Source organism: Chanodichthys erythropterus, chromosome 19, assembly GCF_024489055.1.
Source record: "Chanodichthys erythropterus isolate Z2021 chromosome 19, ASM2448905v1, whole genome shotgun sequence".
NCBI lineage: Eukaryota > Metazoa > Chordata > Actinopteri > Cypriniformes > Xenocyprididae > Chanodichthys > Chanodichthys erythropterus.
In genome coordinates, this window is record NC_090239.1 from 29114338 (window position 1) to 29141285 (window position 26948).

At 39.5% G+C, this 26948-nt stretch overlaps 2 protein-coding genes across 33 annotated transcripts in view; both read right to left on the reverse strand.

The window, feature by feature from the left end:
- The window catches only part of LOC137008250 (ankyrin-3-like), a 206718-nt gene that overhangs the window by 5543 nt on the left and 174227 nt on the right, over positions 1-26948 (reverse strand). For 13 of the 32 annotated variants that reach the window (XR_010892786.1, XR_010892787.1, XR_010892785.1 and 10 more), the window contains 17 exons: positions 26839-26871; positions 25889-26113; positions 22175-22329; positions 21296-21507; positions 19726-19933; positions 19203-19299; positions 18843-19071; positions 18501-18626; positions 17358-17480; positions 16898-16924; positions 16239-16320; positions 7222-7296; positions 6767-6898; positions 6442-6585; positions 2866-3544; positions 2538-2763; positions 1465-1551 (listed from right to left, as the gene is read on the reverse strand). Coding sequence is in view for 29 of the 32 variants with exons in the window: in XM_067370184.1 (XP_067226285.1) it covers positions 1465-1551; positions 2538-2763; positions 2866-3544; positions 6442-6585; positions 6767-6898; positions 7222-7296; positions 16239-16320; positions 16898-16924; positions 17358-17480; positions 18501-18626; positions 18843-19071; positions 19203-19299; positions 19726-19933; positions 21296-21507; positions 22175-22329; positions 25889-26113; positions 26839-26871 (2860 nt within the window). In the remaining 3 variants the exon portion in view is untranslated. The remainder of the gene's footprint in view (positions 1-1464; positions 1552-2537; positions 2764-2865; positions 3545-6441; positions 6586-6766; positions 6899-7221; positions 7297-16238; positions 16321-16897; positions 16925-17357; positions 17481-18500; positions 18627-18842; positions 19072-19202; positions 19300-19725; positions 19934-21295; positions 21508-22174; positions 22330-25888; positions 26114-26838; positions 26872-26948) is intronic. The other 19 variants (XM_067370194.1, XM_067370209.1, XM_067370189.1 and 16 more) reach the window with 9 other exon arrangements.
- LOC137008249 (ankyrin-3-like) lies at positions 7358-15000 on the reverse strand. Its single transcript, XM_067370178.1, has one exon. It carries the CDS (start codon positions 14887-14889, stop codon positions 8002-8004), a length of 6888 nt encoding a protein of 2295 aa, XP_067226279.1. The 5' UTR covers positions 14890-15000; the 3' UTR covers positions 7358-8001.

A 26948-nucleotide genomic window follows, 5' to 3' on the forward strand; every position in this document is an offset into this window, starting at 1 on the left:
GCACAAAATGAGGTATCAATAAAGCAAAGCTTAATATTAACATGAAGTATTAGTAGTGATGCTTTAGCAAGCACCTTTAATTAAAGGTAGGGTAGGCAATGTTTTACATCAACACTTTTTATTATATTGGTTGAATTTCTCTTCACATCCTGATATCAATCAATAATAGAAGTGGTCTAAATATTAAAAAATGTACATATATCTTCTGTGGAAGTCTCAGGACCAAAAAATGTTCGTCCAATCATTGCATTAGGTCCTACCTGGCTGTCAACACATGCATTTCCATACCTCCGCACACCCAAATCGTGCAGACATCACACTTCATCGGCGTGTTCTGTAAGGCTGTGCAGAGTTGTAGGGCTTGTTTACACTAGTGCGTTTTTGTTTTAAAATGGCGTATTAAAATGAAAACGCTCCTCGTCTACACTCACATTTCCACATCTCCATCTACATTACACAACTGAAAACGCATCTCACATGACTGTTCATGCACACTGGGCATGCACGTACAAGTGAAAACAGTTGCCTCTTGTGCATGTAGGCAGCTGCAGTATTAAAAAAAATACAGAGTTTAACTGCACAATGGCTGCTAAAAATGACAACAAAGCCAGCAAAGATTGCAGTTCAGTCTCCATGCTATTGTTTACACGGTCGTCGAGGATACGCAGAGTGAACGTGGGCAGCCACGCCATCGTTTTCAAAAGTGTCCGTTTTGGCCTGTTCACACTGAAACGCAACCCTGCTGTTTTCAAACTAAAACAGGCTCTGCAGCATTTTCAAAAGTCTCCCATTTTCTGAGGAGGAATGGCTTTGGAAAGCACTCTGAGGGGAGGGTGGGATCTTATGCTTTTAAATACTCCAAGCGCAGCTCTGGACTACAAAGCTCACCAGCGCAGTAGTTTTGCAAATACAGTACGAGAAATCTCGATGGAGGTGGGTAATTTTCGAAATTGTCTTATAAAGTCATAATATATACATTGTTTTTGAATTACCATAAAGCATTCTGTCACTCTCGCATGAACGTGAACATGAGGCGTGATTGTGTCGGGTCGGCGCAGCTCAACTTGCAAGTGCTGTTTTCTGGCGTAGACGTGCCAGAGGGGGTTAGTGCACGCCTCAAACACACCACTACAAGTCAATTAACCATCATAAGGACTTAGAAAACTATTTATGAAGGTAAAAAAAGTTACTTAGTTCTGCTTTTAAGCTAGTTTGCTATTGCTAGCCTCTCTGAAATTATCTATCCTACCTTTAGTAAAAGTAGAGGAGAAGAATATTAAAAGATGAAAGACAAAAAAAAAGATGAAAAGAGAGATATAAACACTTCAGAAATCACAGCAACTTCTTCATGAAAAGTGGCAGTGTGCCAATCACTTCATTCCCTCTTAGCACACAGACTAAAGCACACGCAAATTCTGTAGCACACAAACCGGCCCAAATCTACAAGAGTACCACTCATAGTACCTTCAGAATCACTCTCCGCCGATACACTCTGGTGGTGACAGTCTCTTCCTCATCAGAGCTGGATTCATTATCTCTACGAGCTTCCTGCTAGAGTCAGGTCAGCACATTACATCAGTGCATGAGCCATCAAGCTCATATGAAGTGCTTCAGACCTTCAACTAATGTTCTTCATGTTATAGATCTCAAAAACTGACAGTGACCTAACCTTGAAAATGGTTACTTCTTATTTTAATGGAGAAAATAATCACATTTACATGTGTGCAGTTATAATCAATCTAAAGTGTTTCGTTTTTTTGTGTAGTCGAGCTACAGTCTATCCAATACATGATGGTTTTGATGTTTAATAGAGTATTTCAAGTATAACATACACATAACACATCAAGCACAAAATGCCAAGGTCAATTGTAGTCTTACTTTATATGTATACATGCTGAAAAAAGCCAAGCTACACATTGTCTAGGTTTGTTAGCCCACCTGATATGATTTAAGTCAGAACTTTTAAAGAAGTGCAAGTCAGAACTTTTAAAGAAGTGTATAAATGTACTTTTTAAAAGAAATAACTTTAGAAGTACCCTTAATTAATATAAGTATTGAAGGTGTGTCTCAATCCACTCCCTAATTCCCTATGGTGTGATCCAGGTACTAGCAAAAGTCTTGATCTAATAAATACTAGGACACTGACTCAATTAGCTGTGACACGATTACGAGCTTGCACAGTATACCTTAGATGGGATTGCTGCAACCAATATGTTTTTGGTAATATTTACGTTGTTTAGTGTGCAGCTTCATGGTACTTTGAGTCTTCTGTGACTTCAGAGACCAGAGAAGACCTATTGACATATGCAGTAAAATAATAAAGTGCAAAATTTTCAGTGCACTGGAACTTTCACAAAGGAAGAACCCAAAAGAAATGGATGGCTCCCTGGGCAGTGTACTTAGTTCTGGACAAATGGGTAGATTGAGACACTCTGAGCCATGTGAGTACATGCTTGGTAACAAACTTGGTTTATCTATCTTAGAAAATCTACAGAGCATTGGTGTTATTTTTTTTAAGGTCTCAAAGAACATTGTACCTGGACTTTAGGTTCGGAAACTCCCTCCTCCCCGTTGTTTTGTCCTCTGTCCTCCAGAGCCTCACTGCTCAATTCCTCTCGTCCAGAGTCTTTCCTTGCTTTGCCCTTTGGTTTGCTGGAAGACTCACTGGCGTCTGGCGATAAGACAGCTTGGGCTTGGAGTGCTGGATGTTCTCCATTTTGCTTCTCAGCTTGCATTCCAGGTGTTGAGGACATTAGCTCTTGGCTGTGGATGCATTGAAGTTTAAAATACATTACTTGATTGCTACCTAACCTGCTGAGGTTGTGGAATAAGATGACTGGAGTTTGTTGATAGAGGTCACAGTACCTGAACTCTCTTTGCCCTTGTTTATCAGTACCCAGTCCTTGGCCAGAAGTTGCCATCTGCACGTTTGCACCGGATGTCTCACTCTGCAGACCTGAAATTGAAGACATATCTTTTTCTGCCTGCTGCACTTGGGAGAGGATTGCTTGCAGCCTCTCCTCAGTCATCTCCTCATCCTCTGAGCCTTCCTCTAAATTAATGTTTTCCAAGAGAGACTTTATCTTCTCTTGGGTCATCTCTTCATCAAACTCAGACTTGCCACTCTCTCCAGGAGCTTCACTGGCTGAGGCACAAACAGGAATCTTCTGTTCCTGCTGCTCATTTACTGGGCTGTTTGGGAAAACGTCTGATTCTTTGGAGGTTACGTCACTGTCATGTTGTTTTGAGGGGACCACAGATTCGTGGCTGACACCAAGGTCATCTTCAGCTGATCCATCCTCTTGGCCAAGAGACTCTCGACCTCCAATATAGCTGTCCTCTGCCATGACAGTAGGTGGCTTGGTATCTGTAGACACTGGGCCACTAGTGGTTTGCAAGGACAGTTCACTGGGTCTAACAGGGGCACTATAGGAGAACTTAAGCCTACTGTCCTCGCTAAAGAAATCATCCTGATGAAGAGGGGTAGGGGGCTCATAGTTCAACTCTGAGGGGCTCTTGAGCTCCAGTTCAATGTTGTGGTAACCTGAGTGATACAACACAGTGAGATGGAGGAATACAGCACTTGTACACAACACCACAGCAACAGATGTTATGACAGAGGCCTTTGAAAATGTCATGGAGGAGCATGTTGGTGTTAGGGTGATCTTCTGAATTTAATATACTCTAACTTTATGGCTTTTAAGGAATATTCTGGGTGATTTGCAGAAGTTCCTCCAACTAAAGTAGTCCCACCTTAAAATTGAAATAACTTTACATCTCAAAAAACAAACATTTTTTACTGAATATTAGAGGATATGTATTGACGTCACTTTCCCACCAGAACACGCCCCCTTCAGCCAGACTGAGTGGCAAAAGAGCCTGCTGCATGATTGGATTTGATAGGGGAAAATGCAAAAACGCGAGTAAAACATGAGTAAAACAAACGATTAAATTAAAGGTTGGAATCGATTCCTAGTGTTACAACTAAAGATCCAGTAATCCATGGATATTGACATGCAGCCAGGAATCGTGCTTCCAGACATTTATATGTGCCTGATTTCGACACTGGGAAAATACATAAAGCAAATTTGCCTGTGAACGCTTTATATAAATACAATATAGGTAGGTCTAAATTAGGGTGATCGCTTATATTGATGTTATAAATTATATATATATATATGTGAAGTTTTTGTCAGTGTTTATTTAAAAACCAATTAAAATAAATATAAAATGGTAAATATTTAATTGATGAGTTGTCAATATATTATATATATAATTTTACCCCAAAATTCAACATATTGACAAAATGATAACTGCAAATCCACGTTTCGCTGCCTGCAGTCCAGTTGTTTCTGTGAATTGCAGCAAACCATTTGCTTCTCTTTTCTTTAGCTTTTGGCAGTCTGTAAAAATATACATCAGATTTCTTGTTAAATCGATTTGTACAGAGCTTTTTCCCATTTTGTGTGTTTTTCGCGGCATTCATACTGAAAAACAATGCTGCCACTCAGTCTTTTTGCCACTCAGTGGGCATAACCGCAGTCACTCCAGCCGATGGTGATGTCACATGCATACGCTCTATACTTTTAAGTGATTTAGCACAAGGTTCATATTTCACCTGTTAAATCTTAACCAATCTTAACCATTGGATTATTGTACGTTTGTTTTCAAAAACAAACTGAGGGAAAAGTTATTTTCTGTGGTAGTTGAAAAGATACCACAGATGGCAGATAGAAAGTAAGTTAACCCAGAATATTCCATTACAAATATACCATTAAGGTAAGCAACATAGTACAATTAGTATTGTTATAGACATCTTATAGTTCACCATGTAATTTTCAAAGGCAGATAATTACAACACTAAATATAAAGTTCTGGAACATCGGGGTCTTGACGTAAATGGAGGAAGATGGGTAATGATGATGTTGAAGAGGAAACAGACTGAGATTGTTTGGTCAACACTTTAGGTAAAGGAGATGAAGTAGGGACAGTAGAAACTATCATGGACACCAGGTTGCAAAAAAATGAAGCAAGAAAAGATAAGATGTTGAAGTGTTAGAAACTTATCAGGATGATGTTTCTATATGAAGATAAGAATGCAGTGTTAATAACAGAGTTACCATAGCATGAATGAAGAGCTGTAGCAAGAGCTAGCACTGATTTACTCCACCACAGAAAGTGAAACTATGCTACAGAGCTGCCCCATTGCGCTTTGAAATGAGGCAAAAGTGTTGCTATGAAAGAGTTGGTAGTGGAAAAGCAGCTGGTCTGGATTTGAAGCAGAAGCACGCTATCAGGAAGGTTCAGAGGATTCTGGGATACTGGAAGGATCAGGCAGCTTGACAGCAAGCAGACATTCCATAGTAGCCAGAGCCATGCTATCGATAAAGCTTCCATACTACTGTATGATCATTATTCATTAGCACTACAGAGAGAGAGACATTAAGGCAATCATGCTGTAAAAGCAGGTTGGATATTATTATGTTTTCATGTATGTTTAATATCTCAGAAAGTATAGTGAGGAAACAGAGTAGAGAAATTTAGAACACTATTGCTATTGCTAATAGTTAGTTGCTATTGTTTTGTGGAGTATACTCTGTATACACATAAACATAATGTTTATCTTAAAACATTATGAACCAAATCTTAAACCCATCAGATTTGTCACACAAATAGATTATAAGGCCTTAGCAGATATTCCAATAAAGCACAATAGTGAGTGCCCACTTTTTCAGTGGACTTGGATTTTTCAGTGCCCATTCAAGAGTTTTAAACTATAAACCAAACCAACCAGCTCTAAGAATCACAACATTACAAACTTTGATTTGGAAGAAAAAAAACAATAGTGACAACAATGACCACACTATCAAAGCTACTGATGTATAGACATTGATTATAAGTATAAAAACAATTTATAATCTTATTGCAAAATATTCAGATATATACAAATATTTAAATAGTGTGAGAGGGCTGAGAGATTCATTATCACTCATATTGCAGTTTATACATAATTGTTTCTTACAAATTATCTTTCATATTTTTTTTTTTTTACTTATGGATTCCAACTGTTGCTCCATACAAATTGATTATAATTTCCACTATTATTAAGATGGGATTAAGTTTTGATTCAGCATTATGTCATGTACTACATAGTTGCATGCTTTAATGCTTTCATACAAACAAACAATCATAATAACTCTATATATATGATCACACTGATCCCTGACTGGTCCAACACCAGGCTGGGAAATAACAGTGTTGATAATTGGTGAATCTAATTGATTAGAAAAGAACATTGAGATTTAAACTTAAACTTGAGTTTAAGTTTATACTGGGTTTAAATTTAGAGCAATAAGTGTTTTGCCATGATGGTTCTATGAATCTACAGATTTGTGAGAGACATAGAGAAGTAGAGTTCAGGTAGATGGGGCTAAACTTTACCATCAGCCTGCTCCTGGGAAACAGCGCTATCATCTGCAAAACACCTTGTGCCTGAAATGTTACCATAGTCAAATATCGGCCCTTCCAGCAATGTCACAATATCCAACCGATTGATCTTAGTCAGGACTGCAGTTAAGGCATCCGCTGAAAGGAGAAAAGAAAATATTTTCATGGTTGCTGAACAATAAATTATAACATAAGTGATATTTCTTGTATAATGGCTGAGAAAATGATTTGGATGCAGAAGTCCAAATCTTACCCACCCTTCTCCATTCCATATGATTAACCCTCATTCAGAAAATATGTATTCTATAGGCATACTTACTTGTAGCGTTTTTACCATCTCGGCTAACCCATTTCTTTAATAGCATGAAACTCTGAGCTGTCAATGAGTTGGGGTTTTCCACACGGATGTGATTTATCTCATCAACTGAAAATTCCATTTCCCTGGCCAGCTCTGCAACACATTAAAAATAGATTAACAACTCCTCTGTTTTTACCACTCCCCCGTACACGTGCGCAGTACTGCAGTGACTGCAGATGGCACACCCTACTGATCAGAGCAGCACCGATGCTTTAAGAAACAACAACAAAGGCAAAGACATATGTGTGCAACAATGTTAATAATAAAAAAATAGCATTTATTTCTAAAAATGTGATATACATTACTTTTATTAATAAATTACTTTACATACATTATTACAGATATACAGACAAGTAGAGTATTTGTGCTCAGGTGGTTATGTAACACTTTGTCCTCTAGGTGGTGTCATTTCTTACCAGTCCAACTTAGACCAAGATGATCCGCCACAATAGCCATACGCAAATCTGTTCTTTCACAGGGGCTCTGAGGGCCTGAGAGCAGAAGATGGAAAGCCATGAAAATCTTTTAAAATGTATGCTCTTCAGAGATGTTAGAAAAGTAATAAAGCATACCCTATTCTGATCAAGCAAAGAGAATTAAAAGCCTTAAGGGAGATTTTGGCAAATTTTGGCCATATCCAAATTATAGGTTGGGGGACATTGATCAGAAAAGAGCTACAAGATAGTTTGATATAGTCAATTAATTTGTCAGTGGTTTTTAGATGTTAGATTTGTGAAGAATGCATCCTACCAATCTAACAGGAAATGTTTAAACCTTCTGACAGTATAATCTTACCAGGAACAAATAAATCACAAATAAAGAAGACACAATTCTAATGTCTCTACAGCTAGAGCAGAGGTTCAGATGTGAATTCACAGTATCAAATGAAACTCAACATGCGGCATCTTCATTGATGTGCTAGGACTGTGTGTCTGCGTGGGCTCACGAGATCTACAGGCTTCCTTAGCACTTTATAAGAACTACAAACCAATACAAATGGCCAGCAACCCACTAACACTGGCATGCTACAGTAAAACTGACTTATCCATAGAAAGAGATCTGAAAACAGGTTTAGAGACCAGTACACAACACAAAGAGAGAGAAAATGACAAATGACAGAGATGACATCTACAGTCAGGTCACACCACAGGCAATCACAACGGTTCATGCAACTAAGATCATACAAGTGGAAAGTTTTACAAACTAGGCTCGATCTCCACGCCGGGGGCCACTTGAGGCCCAGCACCCTGACTGCCTTCACCTCCATCAGTCCTCCTACTCCTCCTCCTCCTGTCTCTGCCGGACTGCTCAACCTGTGATCTCACGTCTCTAGCAGACCTGGATGTACTGGAGGGCTGCGATGCTTCTGACAAAGATGTGTTCCTTGATGTGCTGCTTTCTTCATCCTTATCATATGCCTGCATCTTTTTCTCTTCACTGGAAAGGCAGTCCACAAGCTTTACTGCACTACTAGGTATCGAATGACTACTAGAACTTTTGCCAAACTCATGTAAAGTCTCCTGACCACATTTACTGCCTGATCTGCTGACTGGACCGGTTTTTGATCTTTTGTTGGTGGTTATTGCTTTGGTTGGCTGTATTTTAACTTTCTGTTTGGCCATTGTTGTAGTCCTACATTTCCCCGCTGGTGAGGAACTAACATTTTTTACCTTCACCATTGGGATCTTAGATTTAGGCTTCACATTTGGGAATGGATCTAATCGATTCCTGGCTACCTGTCTAATCTTTTGAATTGGTCTCAAAGATGTTAGATCGTTTTTACAACCCAGTGGTGCATGAGGTACTCTCACTGGCAACCTAGACTTTGGTGGCTTTCTTTTAATGTCTTTGCACTGGGAGATTAAGTCATTATTCTCTATACTACCATCTCTGAAAGTGCCAGTGTCCTTTCTGACTGAATCCTTATATTGGCTTATTACTTGAACTGAGCAAGGCTCAGACATTGACAGCTGTTCGGTTTGTACACTGCTTTGTAGCGAGCAATGTGTTCTAGCATTTAAGGCCTCAAGATTAGTGTTATTACTGCAATTTCTGGAATTGTTGCAAGTTGTCTGGAGGTATGCTTGCGACTCTGCCCTTGATGAGTCTGTCCTTTGATTGTACTTGCTTGTTCTACAGGTTTCTGATCCTATTTGATGTGCAGTCTCTGATGTTTGACCTTGAGAACTATCCCAGTCTAAACAAACAAAATCTCTCCTCTCAACATTGGAAGATTTGAGTCCTATCTTAAAAGAAGAACATAAAGAACTGACTTCCGAATAGGGGGGAGGCTCCATGTCATGAGATGTGTCAGAGTGGTCATTGCATATCTGAATGATATTGTATGATATAACAGTGTTGTCCTCCATCTTAACTTGTGCTCTCTCAACTATCTGTGGATTTGAGGTGACTACATTTGGTGTTCTCACCCCATCCCCTATTCTCCCTCCAAATGTATGCTCACCAATCTGAAAAAATTGCAGCCTCTCTTCAACAAAATCCCGCTTGCTCATGTCAATCGCACCACTGCGGGTCATCTCAAACATCTTCCCTTCGTGGAAGGGGAAAGGGTTAGGCTCGCTAGTTGGTGTGCTTTCATCAGTTGGGGTTCTTGCAGGAGTTGTGTCAGGGGTTGTTGCTGTAGACTTGTCATCTACTGCTAGCCCAAACGGCTTGGGCTCATCATCTTTAATTCTAGCGTCCACTACTTCATCTTCTCCTCCTTTGCTTGACCAAGGATCAAAGCCTTTTGTTGCAACAGTTTTAAAAGGAGTATTAAACTCCTCATCTAGCTTGTAACTAAAGTAAGTGTCTGACAATCCTTGATCAGATTGTTTTCCATCCTTTTCATTGTCCTTTCCATTCTTTTTGTTTGAGGGATCAGACTTAGCTTTGGTCTTATTACAGTCCTCAGCTGGTGATTCTTCTTGAATTACTTCAAGTTTACTTTGGCAACGATCACTTGGTCTAGACATATTATCTGATGCCCAAATATCTTTTCTGTTCTCATTGGGAAATCCAAATGGTTTGGCAATAGGATCACTTAAGCCGTCATCCTCATCCTGAAGTTCATATCCATCCAGAGAGTCAATCTCAGTGGCATCAGTGTCATGAGAGAACTCTGCAGTTGTCGCTATTGAGCAATCTGTGATGGACTGATCATTGCCATTTTGTTCATAATCATAATCTTCTGCTTTTCCATTACCATTTTCCCCTGGTTCTTTATCATTCCCATTCTTGTCATGGTTTTTTGATTGGCTTTTCTTCAAATCTTTGTCCTCATCAATCTTAAAGGTATATTTCTTTATTGGAATGGGTTTAAAGACTGATTCCTCCTCACTTGAATCGCTTTCATTAGCTCCTGGGGGCACAGGAGATGGAGGCTGGACTCTTATTATGGGCTCGGCAAGAAGATGCTTATCATGCTCCTCTTGGAGATTTACTTCCATCATTTCAGTCTCAGCCTCTGAGGAAGGAGTGGACCCTTTTTTCTCAGGCTGTGACGAATCAGAATCCAAGGGTGGTGGAGGAGGAAACTCTATATATGCAACTCTTTTGTCTTTTGTCTCATGGCTAGCTTCATGTTTCCCATTGGTTTCTTCTTTTTCTGGTCCAGATTCTTTCAAAGAAATAGCTTTTCCTTCACTATCTTCTGACTCCTCTGAAACCTCAGCTATTGGGCTTGCAATACCTGGCATAAATGCAATAAATGGATCAGGGGTTCTCGAGGTAAGATCATAGCTGACCTCTTCTGAGCTTGGTGTTTCTGGAGTCATAGGACTTTTGCCAGAGCTATCGATAAAAGAGAACTGTTCTAAGGTGTCATCATCTGGACTGCCTTGAGGAGACGTGGGCTGTTTCTGTTTAACTGCATAAATTGTTCGACTTTCTGAACTAGCTATCTTTTTGAATGTTCCATTTGTTCCTCCTCCCATGTCTTTGTCAGCCTGTTTCCCCACTTGAACACTTATGTAGACTGGTAAAGTTTTTAACCCTTTGAAACTTTCTCTTGTTGTAACTGTGGCTATTTTTTCAACTGAACAAGAGTCACTTGGACCACTTGTTGTTCTACCTTCAACAGAGACTTCATCAGACTTCTTTGTTGCAGCTTCCTCTCTCTGAATCTCTGAACGGCCCTGAACCCTTGGTTTGGTCAGTGTAGGTATATGTGATGGGCTCTTTTCAGATAATTTACTAAATGTGTCTTGGTTCACATTCTTTGACTGATTATTGTCTGAGGAACCAGATGGTGTTCTCACAGGAATATGAGATTCTGTCTTCTTCTTAAGGGTCTTTATCTGGAAGTCATTCCTATCGATATCATCCTTAGACAAGGAAGCTGTTTTAACAGTCTCAGTTTTAATGTCACTTTTTAAATACTGCTGTTCTTTAATATCGTTAATTGCACTATCCCTATCTGCAATGTATCCATCTTTCAAGACATGAGATTGCACTTTAGTAGAGCTCTCTTGAGTTTTATCGAACTCTTGGTCCTTATTCATCTCAAAAAGTGAGACTCTTTTTACAACAGTATCTGATGGGGTACATTTTTCACCTGATTGCTTTGAGACAGCAGTACCACTGCTACTGTGAGGACCTTGAGCTTTACTACTCTGAGGGGCAACTTTACTTTTATCAGTTTCTGATAGCTGTCTAGAAGGTAACTGTCCTTCATCCGTGGAATCAGCCTTTGAAGGTTTTGAACCAGTGAAAAACTGATATACTGGTAATTTACTTTCTGGCAGTTTTTTAACTGGTTGTTTTGATTGTGTCACAGGCACATTCTTATCCTGTTTCTGTGGTTCTGTTTCAAACTTTTGTCGAACAGAACTCACTTTAGATGTCTTAACTGGGACTGGGGGGCCTGCGTCACCTGTCTTTGCCTGCTGAGGGCCTTTCTGCTGTTTTGGCTTATCCTCACTGAACTCTGACAGTATATGTCTCTCAGGACTGTTTGGCAGACTTGCACTTTTTCTTTCATTTGTACTGCCAAACATCTTTTGCCTGCCTTTATCCCATTCCTCAGCTGCACTCTTTTGTTTTTTCTCAGGGCTGCTACACATTGAGCTTGGCCCTGACCGTGTATCCCGTGCAAGTCTCGTTGGTTTCTTTTTCTCAGGGGACTGGAGCTCATCGTTTAACTTTTCAGTTTTGTCTCTAAAAAACTGTGAGACCTCACTCAGTTTCTCCTCTGCTTCTTTAATGGTCCGATCTACTCTATCTTCATAAATGAGTTTTTCTCTATTCCTGTCCTGCTTGTCTTGGGTGAATCTCATCCAGACTGCATGTTTAGGGCTACCAGGTTCTGTGGTGTAATGTAATACTGTAACTTTGTCATATTGCTCATCTTGTGGGGGATATTTACCTGATTTGTCTGATGCATCCCTTGCTGACCTTAATTTGGACTCCTTCCTGGGGCCAGCTACTTTTTCTCCATATATGCCTTCTGCCCCTTGTACCTCAGTGGCTATGCTATGTGACTGGTCTGCCAATGAGTCCTCAGTATCAGAATGTGACACGTCTAATTTTTCTGAGAGCAACATTTTCTCAGCAAACCTGTACGACTCCCCTCTCAAATCAGACAACTCATCATCATGATACTCAATGGAGTGCTGGCTTAGAAGCTTTAAAGCTTTATATGACTCATCGGCTATGAGCTGAGCTGAACTGGGGCGACTCTCTTCCTCTTGGGAGACAGGTGTATTGACTCTGGATGTGTCTAAAAAGAATGGCAGTGATTCCTCAGCAGTAAGTTCCTCCTCGTCTTGAAGAACCTCATAATCACCATCAACCCTTTCAACAAGCTCCTTGAGACCTCGGTCACCCTTGCATATAAACTCTGGATGTTTTTTAGTCTCTCTGATTATAACCTCAGTTGGGTCAGTTGTGTTGCCCTTTTCTATGTGCACCTCAATAATTCTCTCAACTTTGGGCTTTTTGTCTTTTTCAAGGAACCTTGGGGACAATTCATCTCCTTTAATGGTGTCTTGGCCAGCTTTGTGCTCAAATAAACCTGCTAATTCTTTGGAAGGATCTCTTCCAGACTGAAAAGCTTTCATTATGTCTCGGACTGACATTGTTTCTTCAATCCTGTCAGAGCCAGCATCTTTCAGTTGAGGTTTGTGGTAGACCATTCGAGTTGTAGTGGTAATATGAGTTTCTTCTTTGACGCATGCCAGCTCCTCAGAGTTGACTTTCATCTGCAAGGCCTTTACCTTATCTTTGATTGTGCTAACTGTTGGCTCAGGCTCAACCGGAGGCTTCAAAGCTGCTGCCTCATCCATTAGTGGCTCACAGACCTCCTCCGGATGTTCATAGCTCCTGATAACGTGAACAACCTCAGTTCTGGTTTCTGTTATGACAGGGGGAATAGGCACATCTGTGAAGGGGGGTTTGGGCCCTGTGCTCTCTGCACTTTGAGGAGCTGATGGGGTCTTTTCACTTCTGGTTTCAAAACCACTATCTGAAAGGGGACTCTTATCTTGTTCATGGGAAAAGTCATCTGGAGATTCCAGGATAGCATCCGTGCCACTATAGGAATCGGCTAATTTACTTAAGTCTTTTTCTGAGGGAGAGGTCCGCATACCTGTTGGAGGCATTTTGAGCTTGTGCTCTGGTTTCATGGTGCGCTTCTGTTTTTCCTCCCCTTCCTTCTTTATTTCATCATATCTGCTCTTTACATCAGCTATTTTTGAGAGGGAACTAGCACCAAGATCATTCATTAAGTAATCAACTACTTTAGCTAAATTGAGATCTTTGTCTGGCACTGACTGCGGCCCAACAGGAAGGGCTGGTTCAAATGTTGGCAGGGATCGAAGGGCACTCTGCCGTGCCTCCTCAATTTCATCTTCAGAGAACTCTTCCCATTCATCTTCTGAGGCCCGCTCTTTACTTGAGCTTTTAGCCTCACTCAGGACATCTTTTGTTAGAATTTCACTAACTTTGACGAGGTCCTCTTTAACCTTCTCAACCAAACTGAAAGGCTCTTCATCCTCCATCTTGGACTCTTTAGAAACATGCGAGTGGAAGCTCTTGGCTGCAGCTGAGGAGTCTGTTTGTAAGATTGCAGTCATTCTTATCAGATCTTCCTTCATATCTGCCACATCCTTAAGAATCTCTTGACTGGATGTCAATGTAGGTGCAGCAGCTGCTTTGAGGACTGTTGGGGAAATGAAAAGTGAGGGTTTTGAGGGTTGCATTCGTGATGTAGAGGACTGTGCTGGAGTGTGTGTCTGAGGTGTGACTGTTATTTTGTCTGGGAGTTTCTTCCCCTGGGGTTCAGGGAGCACATTGACTACAGAGAATACTGGAACAGACATGGAAATGGATATTGACGTGGTGGTGGTGGCTGGTGATCTAAGAGAATCGTAAACAGAACTTGATAAGTTTGATCTTAAAGGTGAAGATACAGATTTTAACGCACTATAGTTTGACATCGAGCCAGCGTTAAATGTTTTCTCAGCCTCACTGAAGGCTGCACCTACACTGGCCGTAGCTGCTTGCGTTGTGGCTTGTATCCTTTCTTGTAAGCTGTAAGCTCCTCCTGAATACAGACGGGAAGATGCAGTGGATGACGAGGGGTACTTAATCGGTGAAATGGATCCGTTTAAAAGAACTGTTTCAGTACTGGCTATTGTAGGCTTAGTTGATGAAGAAAGCGATGAAATAATTGTCCCCCTAGCTGCATCTGTGGTGGTTTTAATAGAGGACAAGCTTGCTATGTTTCGAATAGGAGAGGACATTGCTATACTTGTGGGGGCCAGGGCGGATTTAAAGGATAAAGACGTGTATGTATTTGTGGTCGACTTTATAGAATCAGATTGGGTCACTGTGGTGAAAGTTCTGTCTAGCATGGATCCAGGTGAAGAAATCAAGTTAGCTCTTGAGGACAATGAAGCAGCAAGCCCCTTAATGGACACAGGATCTGTACCAGTTTTACCCGGTGAAGACAGAAGACTGGAGGAAATTGGAACTTGGTTTTGGGGTTGTTGAACCACAGTCTTTATGGGAGATGACATAGATCTGTATGTTCTAATGGGTGATGCTACATCGTTAACTGATTTTGCAGGAGAAGTGTTGGACATTCCTAGGGTGGACTTGATTGGAGAAGCAGAGGAAATGGACCACACAGACTTTAGTGGCGAAGCAGATGGCGTGTTGGAAGGTGAACTGGAGAGGGAACCCAGTCCACATTTTGTTTGCCCAGGGACGGTAATAGGAGCAGTCGACCATGCCTGGTAAGATCTTGTTGAAAAGACAGGTTTGTGAGCGTAACCAGCAGGCAGTGTTCTTGTTGTACTTCGTTCAACTGTTTCTTTAAACAGACAAATGAAAATCCAACATAAATCAACAAAAAATGGTGGAAAAACAGAGAGACCAGAAGGAAAAAATTGGTCAGTGGCGATCGTCTTATAAGGAGGTAGAACAGCAGTTTTATGACGTGAAATGGAACTGAAGGTGAGGATGTAGCCAAAATAAAGATGATCCACAGAGATTCATGGCCCACAAAGGGTTCACAAAACAAAACTGAAAGCCAACAAAGCGCACACACAGAAGGATGGCATAAATAATGAACTACAAAACGTAAAATGGCAAGACAAATGCACAGGACCAGAGTAAAACAATTTCACTTTTGACTTTTGATGTGCTAAATTCTCCTACGACTGACTACCCTCATTTGCTACAGTGCCTTTTATCTGTTTTGTTTAAAAAAAAAAAAAAAAAAAAAAAAAAAATCCTTCCCCAATTTGTGTATTTTGACAAAAACAGAAGGCTCCAAAACAAAAAGCATCCTTGCTCCTATGCTATAGCAAAACATTATGGCAAACGCAGGCTAACAATGACTACAATTTAAAGTTCATAATATCGCGCACATCATGCAGATCTGAGTAACCTTAGTGACAGGCAATTCAGTGCAAATTGTGAAAGAACCCGAGAAAATCTACCTGTGAGTTCTCATGCATTTCCGTCAAAAATGCATAAAATTATTCTGCACAATCACAAAGCCAAAAGGAGCAAGACTGGTTGTAAACAGGAATTAAAAAAGGAAATGATTTTTACTTTGATGCCATACTGCATACAGTTTGCATTAATAAGTCACTCAAAGTAAAATGTAATGAATGTTACAAAATATTATTCTTGCTAGTGGGGTAAAAAATGAACAAATAGAGTAAACAATATATCACAAGCACAGGGCAGGCACGGCACACCAACTGAAATACCAAAATTTACATGCAAACTAAACTTAAAAACAAACAAATAAGAAACAAGCATGTGGACTGTTCATGTATGGTAAGAATGTGCAGATAAAACATTTATGCTTTTGTCAATCAATATCATAGATGGTCACAGTAAGTCACATGTTAGCTTTAATCACTCCCAAGAATTTGGTTCTTAAAATAAGTTCATATATTAGTGAAAACATCACACTCACTCGTTCCAGGCTCAGTCAGATAGCTGTAGCGCTTACGTAAGGCTATAGATGCAAAGGTATGACGTCGTTCTGGCTTTTCAGTCTGCAACAACAACAACAAGAATCCTATCAGTTCTCCCATTTTCAACCCTGTTTAAAGTTCAGCTAACTCTTTTATTGTTCTTTACTTTTGAAAAAAAAAAGACTATAACTAAGTTCTATGCACTGATTTGGTCAGTTTTTATACTTTTAATTTATATTTCTGTACTTAAATTGAGTTGGATTCAATTGTTTCTATTAGCTTCAAAGGAAATCAAAGCTACATTGATTTCCTTTGATTAATACTTAAGGTCATGAAACAAAAAGAATAACTACGATCAACTAGGTCAATAAGATTATGGGCGACGATGACCAGCACTTTGTTGTAGAATATAAACATATTTTTTCTCTTTTAATCAAATTTGACTGCTTTGATATGCGATCCAATTATGTCTTGACTTTCTAAGCAACAATCTTATACTTGGTGCATGGATGAGTAAAAATCAACTTGCAGAAAGTTGCAGCAGCATGCAGTATGTGGACTGTATGTGTACTCATGTTAAAGCCTTCTTATACAAGCAAATAACCCAGAGCTAAAGCAACTAGCACACCACATGGAAATGAGGGGACAGCACTATTACCTCTTCCTCAGGATCTGAATCCACATCCTTTTGGTTCCCAAGATGCATTGCAGAAACAGAGGGTATAACGTAATGAAGAGCACGGGGAAAGAAACATCAGGATGTGAAAAAAAGGCGATTGAGAGCATACCAAGTAAAAGTAACTGCAAAGCCACAGTGAAGAAACATAAAGGGGTAAAAAAAAAAAAAAAAAAAAAGCACAGGGCTACAACCACAGAAGCTGTTGAAATAAGCACAAGCTTGTGCACCTTCAGCCAAAGCAGGATCCAAATCAAAATTGTGATTTGGGTCAGCCACAACAACAACAACAACAACAACTGGAAAGAAGCTTGAAACAGATAAAAGACACACTCAGGCAGTTTGAGCCAAGTTTAACCCTCAATGACTAGGAACACTGCTCTATCTTTCCTGAGTATGAAGATGGCATGATATGACGCAGATGATTATAGTTCAGCCTTACCTTCTTGAGTCCAGGCAGTGTAATGTTTAAATTACAGATAGCCGTCTGAGCGATACCCTTGGAAGTTTTGGGCTCTCTAAGGAAGGACAAGCGGCCACATGGCTCTTGGCTGCTGTCTCTGACCTGCAGAGGACAAACAAACTTTACTGCTAATGAATTAGTCTTTAAGTCTGACTTGCCCAGAATTTGCTGGATTATAGCACGTAGAGGATGATAGAACAGCCCATCGGATTAAAATAAGTAAGTTTTAGCTGGAAAATACAAAATAAGCTAAAGTGAAAAGTCACAGCAAACAGCGGCATTATATTTCCCATTACTTTATGAACATTTTATTTTCAACCCAAAAATGTAAGCAAAACAATTATTTAATATATTTCTATATATTTAAAAAATCAATTTAAATAAATTATTATATATAATATTAATATATTTTGTATAAATTGGCTAATGAAATTGTGTCATTATCATAGCTATAGCTACTTTCTATCCAAAGTTGCGAATTAAACTAGGAATGGTTAGTCCAGATTTTGGTTACCCAGTCATCTGATCTGTTGAGTTTTTTTGCTGTGCATCCAGTAAATTATTTGGTAAATGTGTTTCCATCACAGTTTATGTGCATGTGTAATGGAGGCCAGCTAGTGAGAGCTGTGCAGGTAAACTTCACTTCCCTGGCCTCAAGAGGCACACTAGAGACTGCAGTCTTTAGCCTCCTTGTTAGCATGCCCGCCTCCCACGCCGGAGTCCCAGGTTCGAGGCCCGCACAGAGCAGGGTGAGTAAGACCCGAGGGGTCTCTTACCAAATCTGTTTCAATTGAGCGCATACGTTTTTTTTATCTGCATTTCTGCGCATTTCCATTCAGGGTTTTTTATGCGATACCCCAAAATTCGCATAAAAATTTGTGGATAGAAACATAGCTAATGAAGCACATTCATGATATGATTAAATGACAAAATTATATATATAATAATATATATAATAATAAATTACTTTCATGGTGCAATTTGATGTACTGATTATAATTTATGCTGATTTTAATAAAAGAAATTGTGGCAGGCAGGAAACATTAGCGATGTGCTTAACTGTCATGAAAATAATGTCAAAATCCTAGAGCAGATAGAAATCGTGAGAGAAAAATGAACTACCTTTACACAGAATGGGAGTCTATTTTCTTTGAAAGCATAGAAGTTAAAAACCAGCTGCTGTCCAGCTTTGGTCAGAGGGGCCAAATTGCCGTAGCAGTCCACGTAGATGGGCTTCCCTTCCAGTACCTTTAAAATAGCCAGCCATGTCAGTGCAACCACAACATTTTATTAAACTGTTAGACACAACTCTCTTAAAAAGACTACACTATGCAAAAATCATAATGATAAATAAATATCATAAATAGCAATGATTAGCATGGAAGGTTCATACAGTACATCAAAATCTTGTGATAATAGCAACACAAAAGAAAAACAACAACAACAAGAAAACAGATAATGTACCTCAATGTCTTTGCTTCTGGCCACCTCCTCAAAGTTCTCCTGTTGCTCTAGAGTTTTGTCCACTTTATCGTCCGTCATACAAAAGCACCGCAGGTTGGACTCCACAGGGTCATTCATTTTAGCAAACACTACAAACTTGGCCATGTAGGGCACACAGATGAGCTCCCTGTAGAGCTGGGTGGCCAAACCTACAGTCTCTGGGATCTGATGGCAGTCTGCAAGCCAAAACCTGGACACAAATTGGACCACAAATAATGCACCTTTTACTGTATATTCTTTAGAATTAGATCAGAGGTATTGAAAACAGATCAAAACAGGTAAGAGGATTTTATGAGAGAGAAGCTCATAATGTTCTTGTACCTGGCAGACACATTTGTGGTGAAGGACACACAGTCATTGATAAAGGTGAGAGGTGTAGTGCCAGTGATGTCCTCCCACTGAGCCGGCGATGTGCCACCTGTCACAAGATGCTTTATTAAATGGATTTTTAAGGCTTTAAAGTATTGTTGCCCGTCTAAAATGTGCCTCCTCAATGAGACGAATACTATAATAGAGAAGTTATGAGTTCAGGCTGGAATACACTCCATGACTTTTAAAATCTGAACAGATTTCATCATACACTTGCTAACTTTGTAAATAGTTACAGATTAAAACAGATTAGTTATCATACACTATCAGACTTTCAAGTTGCTCCAAACACAACAAACTCATGCAGAAACACGTGTCTCTTTGCTAGGAGACACGTGACAAAGGAAGACAATAGAAATAGAGCCTATTTATGAACATTGCTAACACAACTAATTAATAGTGTAGTTTGATACATGTTGAAAACAATTCAATATTTCATTTTGCATTGTTATTGATGGCTATAAATCAATCCTACCAGTTATACTGCACAGCAAGCGAAGGCTTGGTGTGGTGTCTCCTTTGTAGCCATTCACCACACCCTCTCCAGAGACTGGAGGCACAGGTATGGTCATGGTAATGGGCTTATGGAACTTCCTCCTGCGAGGCTCCACTGTCACTATTGGGCTGAAGGTGGCACGATTACCTATAAACTTCTTCACAACTTCATCTGGAACAGGCTGGGCCTGTTGAGAAAGCAATAACATTTAAGTGAAACAGGGTTTTGGCAGCAATACCATAGTTTCAGTGAACAGAATTTTTTAGTGTGAAGAACATTTGAAAAAAATCAAAATAATCTTTTTCAACTACTTTGTAAAATGGAACCTTCTGTGGAATGGAAAGGTCCAATGCATGTTAAAAGTTCTTCACTGAACCATAAGGGGCTTTCGCACCAGGTAGTTATAAGAACTAGCCACCAGGGCGGTTCACCGAGAACTAAATGTTTCCCTAGGCTGAATTCACACCGCAAGTAGGAACTCTGAAGTGATGTAAGCCAGCAGACAGCAACGCTGTCGTAAAATTTACGATGCCGGTGTAAAAGTTAAGGAGCATCTGGACTTTGGCGTCGGTTCATCTATCGCTGTTTTCCGTCTTGGAGTTTTTTCGTGGAATAAACTGTGTGTTTACACAGATTTTTAAAAATGGCGGCTGCTGATTCTCATGGCATGCATTCAACCAATCAACATACACTTGCATCATTGGTAGTTCCTATTGTGCTGGGTTAGAAGTAGGAGCTCCTACTGAAGTAGGAGCTAATTTAGAGCCCGACAACACGCGTTTAGCCGTATACGCAAAAAAATGTTATCATACTGTATAGGCATTTCGTCCAGTCGGATCCAGCATTTTGGGAGCCTGAAACTGGGTCCCAGAGTGGATAAATCTGAAAACGACAACCATGTGTTTTTGTGTGTACAGCCAATCCGTATATTTTGTGAAACGATTATGTCATCACCCCACGACCCTAGTAAGACGTCACAATACAGCGCAACAACAACAGCAGACTACATGCTTGTGTTCATGCCGCAGAAGCTATTGAGCCTATTAGCTTCACTAAAATAAAGCTTTATTTGTAAGCTTTACTAAAGTTTGTATACAGCGCGCAAGGTTTATGCACATGCTCCAAGTCTTATTCTCCGTTTTTAGTATCTCTGTGGCAGAATTACAGCACCACATACAGATCTGGCATGTATACTACATCGTTTTGAGTCGGTTTCAGTGGTTTCTTGTGTACGCAGATATTTCTTGAGACAAGGAAAAAAAGATTGGATAAGGAAAGTTCTGGCTTTGTGTGGATGTGGTACCCTCAAAAGGCGTTCCTAGAACTAAATTCATTCCCAGTTCCTGCCGTGCGAACTTCCGCCATTAGTTCTAGGAAATATGAAAAGGTTCCTCTGGTGCAAAAGCCCCTATAGATGCCAGTAAAGAACCTTTATTTTAAAGAGTGTATAGTCTCTCTATATAAGCTGAGATAGGAGAAAGTATTTTAATATTGTTAAATAATTACACACAAAAAATTGAAATATGGACTCATTTGGACCGTGATCTACCTGCAGTCCAACTCTGATCTTCTTGGTGAGTGCACCCTCAGGAAAGGAGGCCTGGACCAGAGGTACTGTCATGCTGGATAGAACGCCTCCCTCTGGACCCATCTGATTACTCTCTTGTTTGATCCGCGATACCACTGCAAAGTATTGTGGGAAGTCCTTTGTGATGATCCGGCAGATGCGCTTCTTCTCCAGATCAGCTGAGCTGTCCAGCTCTATGGAGTATACCAGTATTATGTGAGTTTAATTTCAGGAAGCGTATACATTTTACAGAAGCAAATAGATTGTGAGTGGTGTTTGCCTGGTGTTAAATGTGCTGCTATATGGTTGTAATGATTGTGTAACATAAATGTTCATTTCATTTCAGCATGTTTGTGTACTTTATATGTTATCACTATGTGTAGTATGTGTACTATGTGTATGAGATATTTTGGCTTTATATAAAGTGAAATATGTGAAGGTCCATACTCAGAAATTGTCCTCTGCATTTAACCCATCCAAGTTAGTGCACACACATTAGGAATAGTGAATAGTGAACACACACACACACACACTCGGAGCAGTGGGCAGCCATTTTGCTGTGGTGCCCGGGGAGCGATTGGGGGTTAGATGCCTTGCTCAAGGGCACCTCAGTAATTTCCTGCCAGTACTGAGAATCAAACCCGCAGCCTTTGGGTTACCAGTCTGACTCTCTAACCATTATGCCACAACTGCCCTGTTATATCAGCCATTGGCCATCTTACTTTCTAGATATTGCCATCTATACCATATTCACTGAAAAACTTCAGTCGATCACTAATTAACGCTCACTAAAGGCTGAAACTCATCATGTGGACTGGCATGGTCAATAACAGTGCAGTTTTTTATTAATAACCATTTTACCTTCATCCATGCCATTGAGGAGCTCATTGAGGTCTTCAGTTTTGCAGTCATAATGATGCTCCTTCCAGGTCTCACCGTTTTCGCTTCTAAGCATAATGAGCTCTCGTTCTTTCCCTCTCATGGACCCAAAATGAGGAATCTCCACAATCACAGGGCTGTGAAAACACATCGCAGGCCTTTATCAATGGAACTAAACGTGAGAGAGTGAGATACACAAATGCTGATGATGACTTTAGTAAATGGCAATGGTATACATTCGTGAAACATTAGTGCAAAAGAGGGGCACTTGGCAAATGCATCTGATATTAATACAGGTAATGACCATTGGTTTCCATTATGAACTCAAGGGGACAGATGCAGAAATGATTTTATAAATGTTTTAGTTTAGTATGGTTTTTTTTGTTGTTTTTTTTTTTACCAAGCGTCACTGCTTCATGCTTTGAAATTAAATATTCCAAACACCAAGTAAGATGCAAAGTAAAAATGCACTGCACAAATATTTTCAGTAAAATATCTAACAAGATAAATTCAATTTTTTTTTTTTTTTTTTTTTTTTTTATAAATCTTCAACGTGAATATGCTGTGACAGTTATGGTGAGGTAACATCAAAATAGATGTTCTTGGCTTGATTGATCAAGGTTTTATAAAGGAAATTTGTAAAAATAGGTTACATTTTATTACAATGCAAAATATTAGCCCTTTTGAAACAAGCAAAACACCTAAACAAAATTAGGAAAAAAAAAAAAAAAAATCGGAAATCAGAGATCGGAAATGCTTATAAAATTATCACATATTAAGCAATCTTAGTGCAGCTTTAGAAATTCTGAAACCAATAACTTTTGTGGTCCTATTTCAAACATTATATCTAGTAATATACAATTTGCCAAAGTCAAATGGCTCAAATGGTAGAACATGGTGCTAATAATGATGAGGTCATGGCAAGGGTTTAAATTCCCAGGAAACATATTCTGACAGAATGTATACCCTGAATGCACTCAGGTCAAATGAGTAAATGTAAGTTAATTGTTCCTAGATTATAAGTACAAAGAACAATCAAGGAGCAAAAGTGTAAATGCTGTTCATTTCTTCATTTTTAAGAATTTACTTCTCATTCTAAGGTTAGTCTGTATGTTGTTTTACACTTTCAAGATGCAAATGATCATTATTTTAGTTGCTGTCTTCACTGTAATTGTTTAAAATTCAGTTACTTTTAAAATATTTCCATTTAGGTTTAAGATCATTTAGTATTATTTGTGGCTATATATTTATGCTAGTTATTTTTGCATATCCCATTGGTGGATATAGCAACTCTTCCTATATTTCCTATTTAAGTGTGTGTTTTGCTTGTTTCAAGATGGGCATTTCTTGCAACTTATTAATAAAGAATATGTCAATAAAACTTACAAATTAAAAGCAACCTGTTCTGTCCAGTACATGGGAAATTAAATAGCTCATGTTACACAATGGATGAAAACGGTAACATCAGACAAACATGGAATCATGGAAGAAAACATTTAATGTGTAGACAGAGAAGGTACCATGGAAAATTTCATGCCTGATGGCCCTAGACTCAGACCTACTAGAACTGTGAGTTAAACTGGGCAAACCAGACACTCAATGGTGTAATCCAAATGACCTTACCCTTAAAAAAAACACTGATACCTTCTCTAAAAACTAAAAGGTCAAATGAAACTCTCTCTCTTAGCATAAAAACACAGGGCTAAGGCAGCAGCCATGACTGCAGACACTCATGCTCACCAAGCACTGCATAACCAGCCCAAACAGCCAGTATGAGTCACTTTCAGCGATGTGTACATTCACTGAAAGCTAAAAGGAAAAGGTGTAGATGAACGTAAAGGAGGAAACAAAGGAAACATCAGCTGTGGCGTCAAAAGTAGTAGTTGAAATCAACATGAAGTGCTGTGACTTCACTAAGAACAAACTCCTACCCAGAAAATTTTGTTCCCCGTGGCCCGAGCTGCAGGATTCGGCTAATGTAGCTCTCACCCTCGCTAAGAGGGGGGAGGTTTCGAGGTAGATGGAGTTTACTGAATTATATCCATGCAGCATTTAGAGGAACAAAAAGGAGGAACAACTTGTCATTCCTGCAGGATGGGATGCTAGCCCAAGTGTTGTAATGTCTTGGTGAGCTATGGCTCACTCTGTTCCAAGTACAGCGGCTTGTTCCAAAACCTAGTGAGCTTTCTTACATCTACTATGCATCCAAAATTAAATAAATGAATTAGTTGGAACACTCATAGGCAACAACTCATACAAATAGCACATAGGAGACTTGACTAAGAGTTGATTTCAGCAGAGTTTGCCGTTAGCCTGCTTCAAGGCTAACAGTGTTTTACTCCAATAAACACAAATACATAAACACACTAATACTGGTTAAAATAGTACATTTCAATTAGATTAGACTGTTTTTAGCGATTCTTTCAATACTGAATGAATCTAGCTTTGTCTGCCATCTCACAGTGTATTACAGGACTGCATTTTTCATAAAGAACAACGTATTTTGGCCAAAAAGTAGAAATTTAAAAAGGCAGCAAAGTCACGTTGCATCTGGAACATGCCTATGACACCTTAAGGTAAGACGCTACAGGAAAAAAAAACCCTTTTTGTGTGTGTCCCTTTAAATGCAAATGAGTTGCTGCTCCCCGCTGCTTTCCAGAAAAGGGTGGAGCTTTAACAGCTCGCACTTCGGTTACTCAACAATAACTCGCCCCCTTTGTTGCGTGTTCCCGGGGGCAGGGTTTATGTAAATTTTTGGGGTTTGTGATATCACCAACCCGGGAAGAAGCTTGTTGTAGTCCCTACCAGCTGTTTGTTGTAGTCCTTAAAAAGCGATTTCTGTAAAAAATAAATAAAAAATCTCCCTTTGCATTGAACTTTGAGCGTCATAACTTTGCAGATGTTGTTTATGCTCAAACAGCAACATTACACACTAACTAAAGTTAAAAAAGTGAAATCATAATCAAGAACCCCTTTGTTTTCTCAAAATGATTTTTTCTCATGCTCTGAGCCAGAAATCTCAACTTCAGCAGCATCTACATTCTGAAGGTTTTTACAGAGTGCTGTTCATTCACCTGGCTTATATAACATTTTGTTTCTAAACATATAGTGATTTATTTTTCCTGGCTGTTGAAAGTATTGTCTGATTTATGGAATGATAAAAAGAGATACTCAAAACGATTAACTCTAACATGTCAACAAAATGAAACCACATTTGCATATTTAAAAATAACATTTCAGAAAACTCAAACGTATAAAACAGTTTTAAGTATGGGAAGTATGGTGATATACATTATTTACAAATTTTCCTTTATTCTCCTGTGGTGTCTTGCCCTAACATGCCATCAATGTAGGCAGCTCACAAGGTTCTGGCACAGAGCCAACGTGTATCTTTTTTAAACACTTATTACTAAAATGGTGGAGCTCTTTCAGCAGTCCTCAAGATATTTACCAGAAAAATTTGACGACCTGCATGATGTCATTGTTGGAAATAGAGTAAAGGAAAGGGTAAAGTCAAGGTACATCCCTGAATCAGTGTCAAGAACCAGGGCTTTGGCATGACAACAATGGTGGGCAAAGCCGCTCTGTGTCACTGCTGAAACACTTCACCGACACGCACTACCAAACACAGAAGATGGTTTCCATGGAAATGATAAGGAAAAGCTGGAGTAAAATGAGCAGGAAGGTGAAACCTACCCCAGAAACTGAGCCCCTGCGGGGCCCACCTCCACCAGCCTGCTCGCCAGCCCTTCTCCCTCCACCATAGGTGGCAGGGATGCCAGCTTGTGTCTTTTGACCAGACGGCATGTGATACGTGTTGGCGCGGTGCACTTGCGGGGCGGGATGATGATGCGCATGCCATTGTGGCGACTTCCTCGCATGGAACCGCCGCGAGCGTCCACCATGAAGCTCACCAAAAACCTGCAGGAGGAAACGATCCGATAAGAAACGATAAAGAGAGACTCAGCAGAGTTGAGTTGTTCCATGCTGTGATAAAAACACACACACGCAAACAAATTTCAGAGAGAAGATCATAGACGAGGAAGTGATCTGTGATCATTCCATGCACCTGGTGAAAAGTTAGTGAGGTAGAGAATGTTGGTAGGATATTTAAACATTGTAGTAACAAAGACAGTTACAATTAGTTTACTGTAAAAGATCAGAATTCAACCAAACTGTTAAGGTGTCACAATCTATATTATTAAGATCTGTCTCTAGCCAGTTGTTTCTATACTGAAATCACAAAAATCACTGAATGAAATCATTTAACATCATAGTATAGATTACAAGAAAAATTAATTAAATGTACACAAGTACAGTGAGTCTTAAGGATCATTTGGCTTATGAAGATTTTATCAAATAGTAAAAGTTCTGATATCAGCCTAAGCTGTGTTAGAGATAGTAGATCATAGAGACCATTGGTGCCAATAGTTATACAATCTACATAGGCTTGTAGGCTGGATGTATCCTACAAAACCTGTCAAGAATATGTCCTGGTCATGGTTCATCCAAATCTTAAGAAATAATAATAAATTATATTTTTTCCAAATGCAAATGAAACCTATTTTTAGAACCAAGAAGTTGAGTTGAGAACAGCAATTACAAACACAGGGAAGAAAAACTGTGATCACATGATCAACTGTCACCTGTTGTCGTACTGAAAGAGTGAGGGAGAAACGCTGCAAAGAAACAAGTGAAAATATGGAACAGGGCAAAAAAATCATAAGAGCTTCAATATTAGCACAAACACTAAAAC

Bases quoted from the DNA above. Each gene is read 5' to 3' on its own strand.
- LOC137008249 (XM_067370178.1), bottom strand. From the start codon at position 14,889: ATGTCCAACACTTCTCCTGCAAAATCAGTTAACGATGTAGCATCACCC.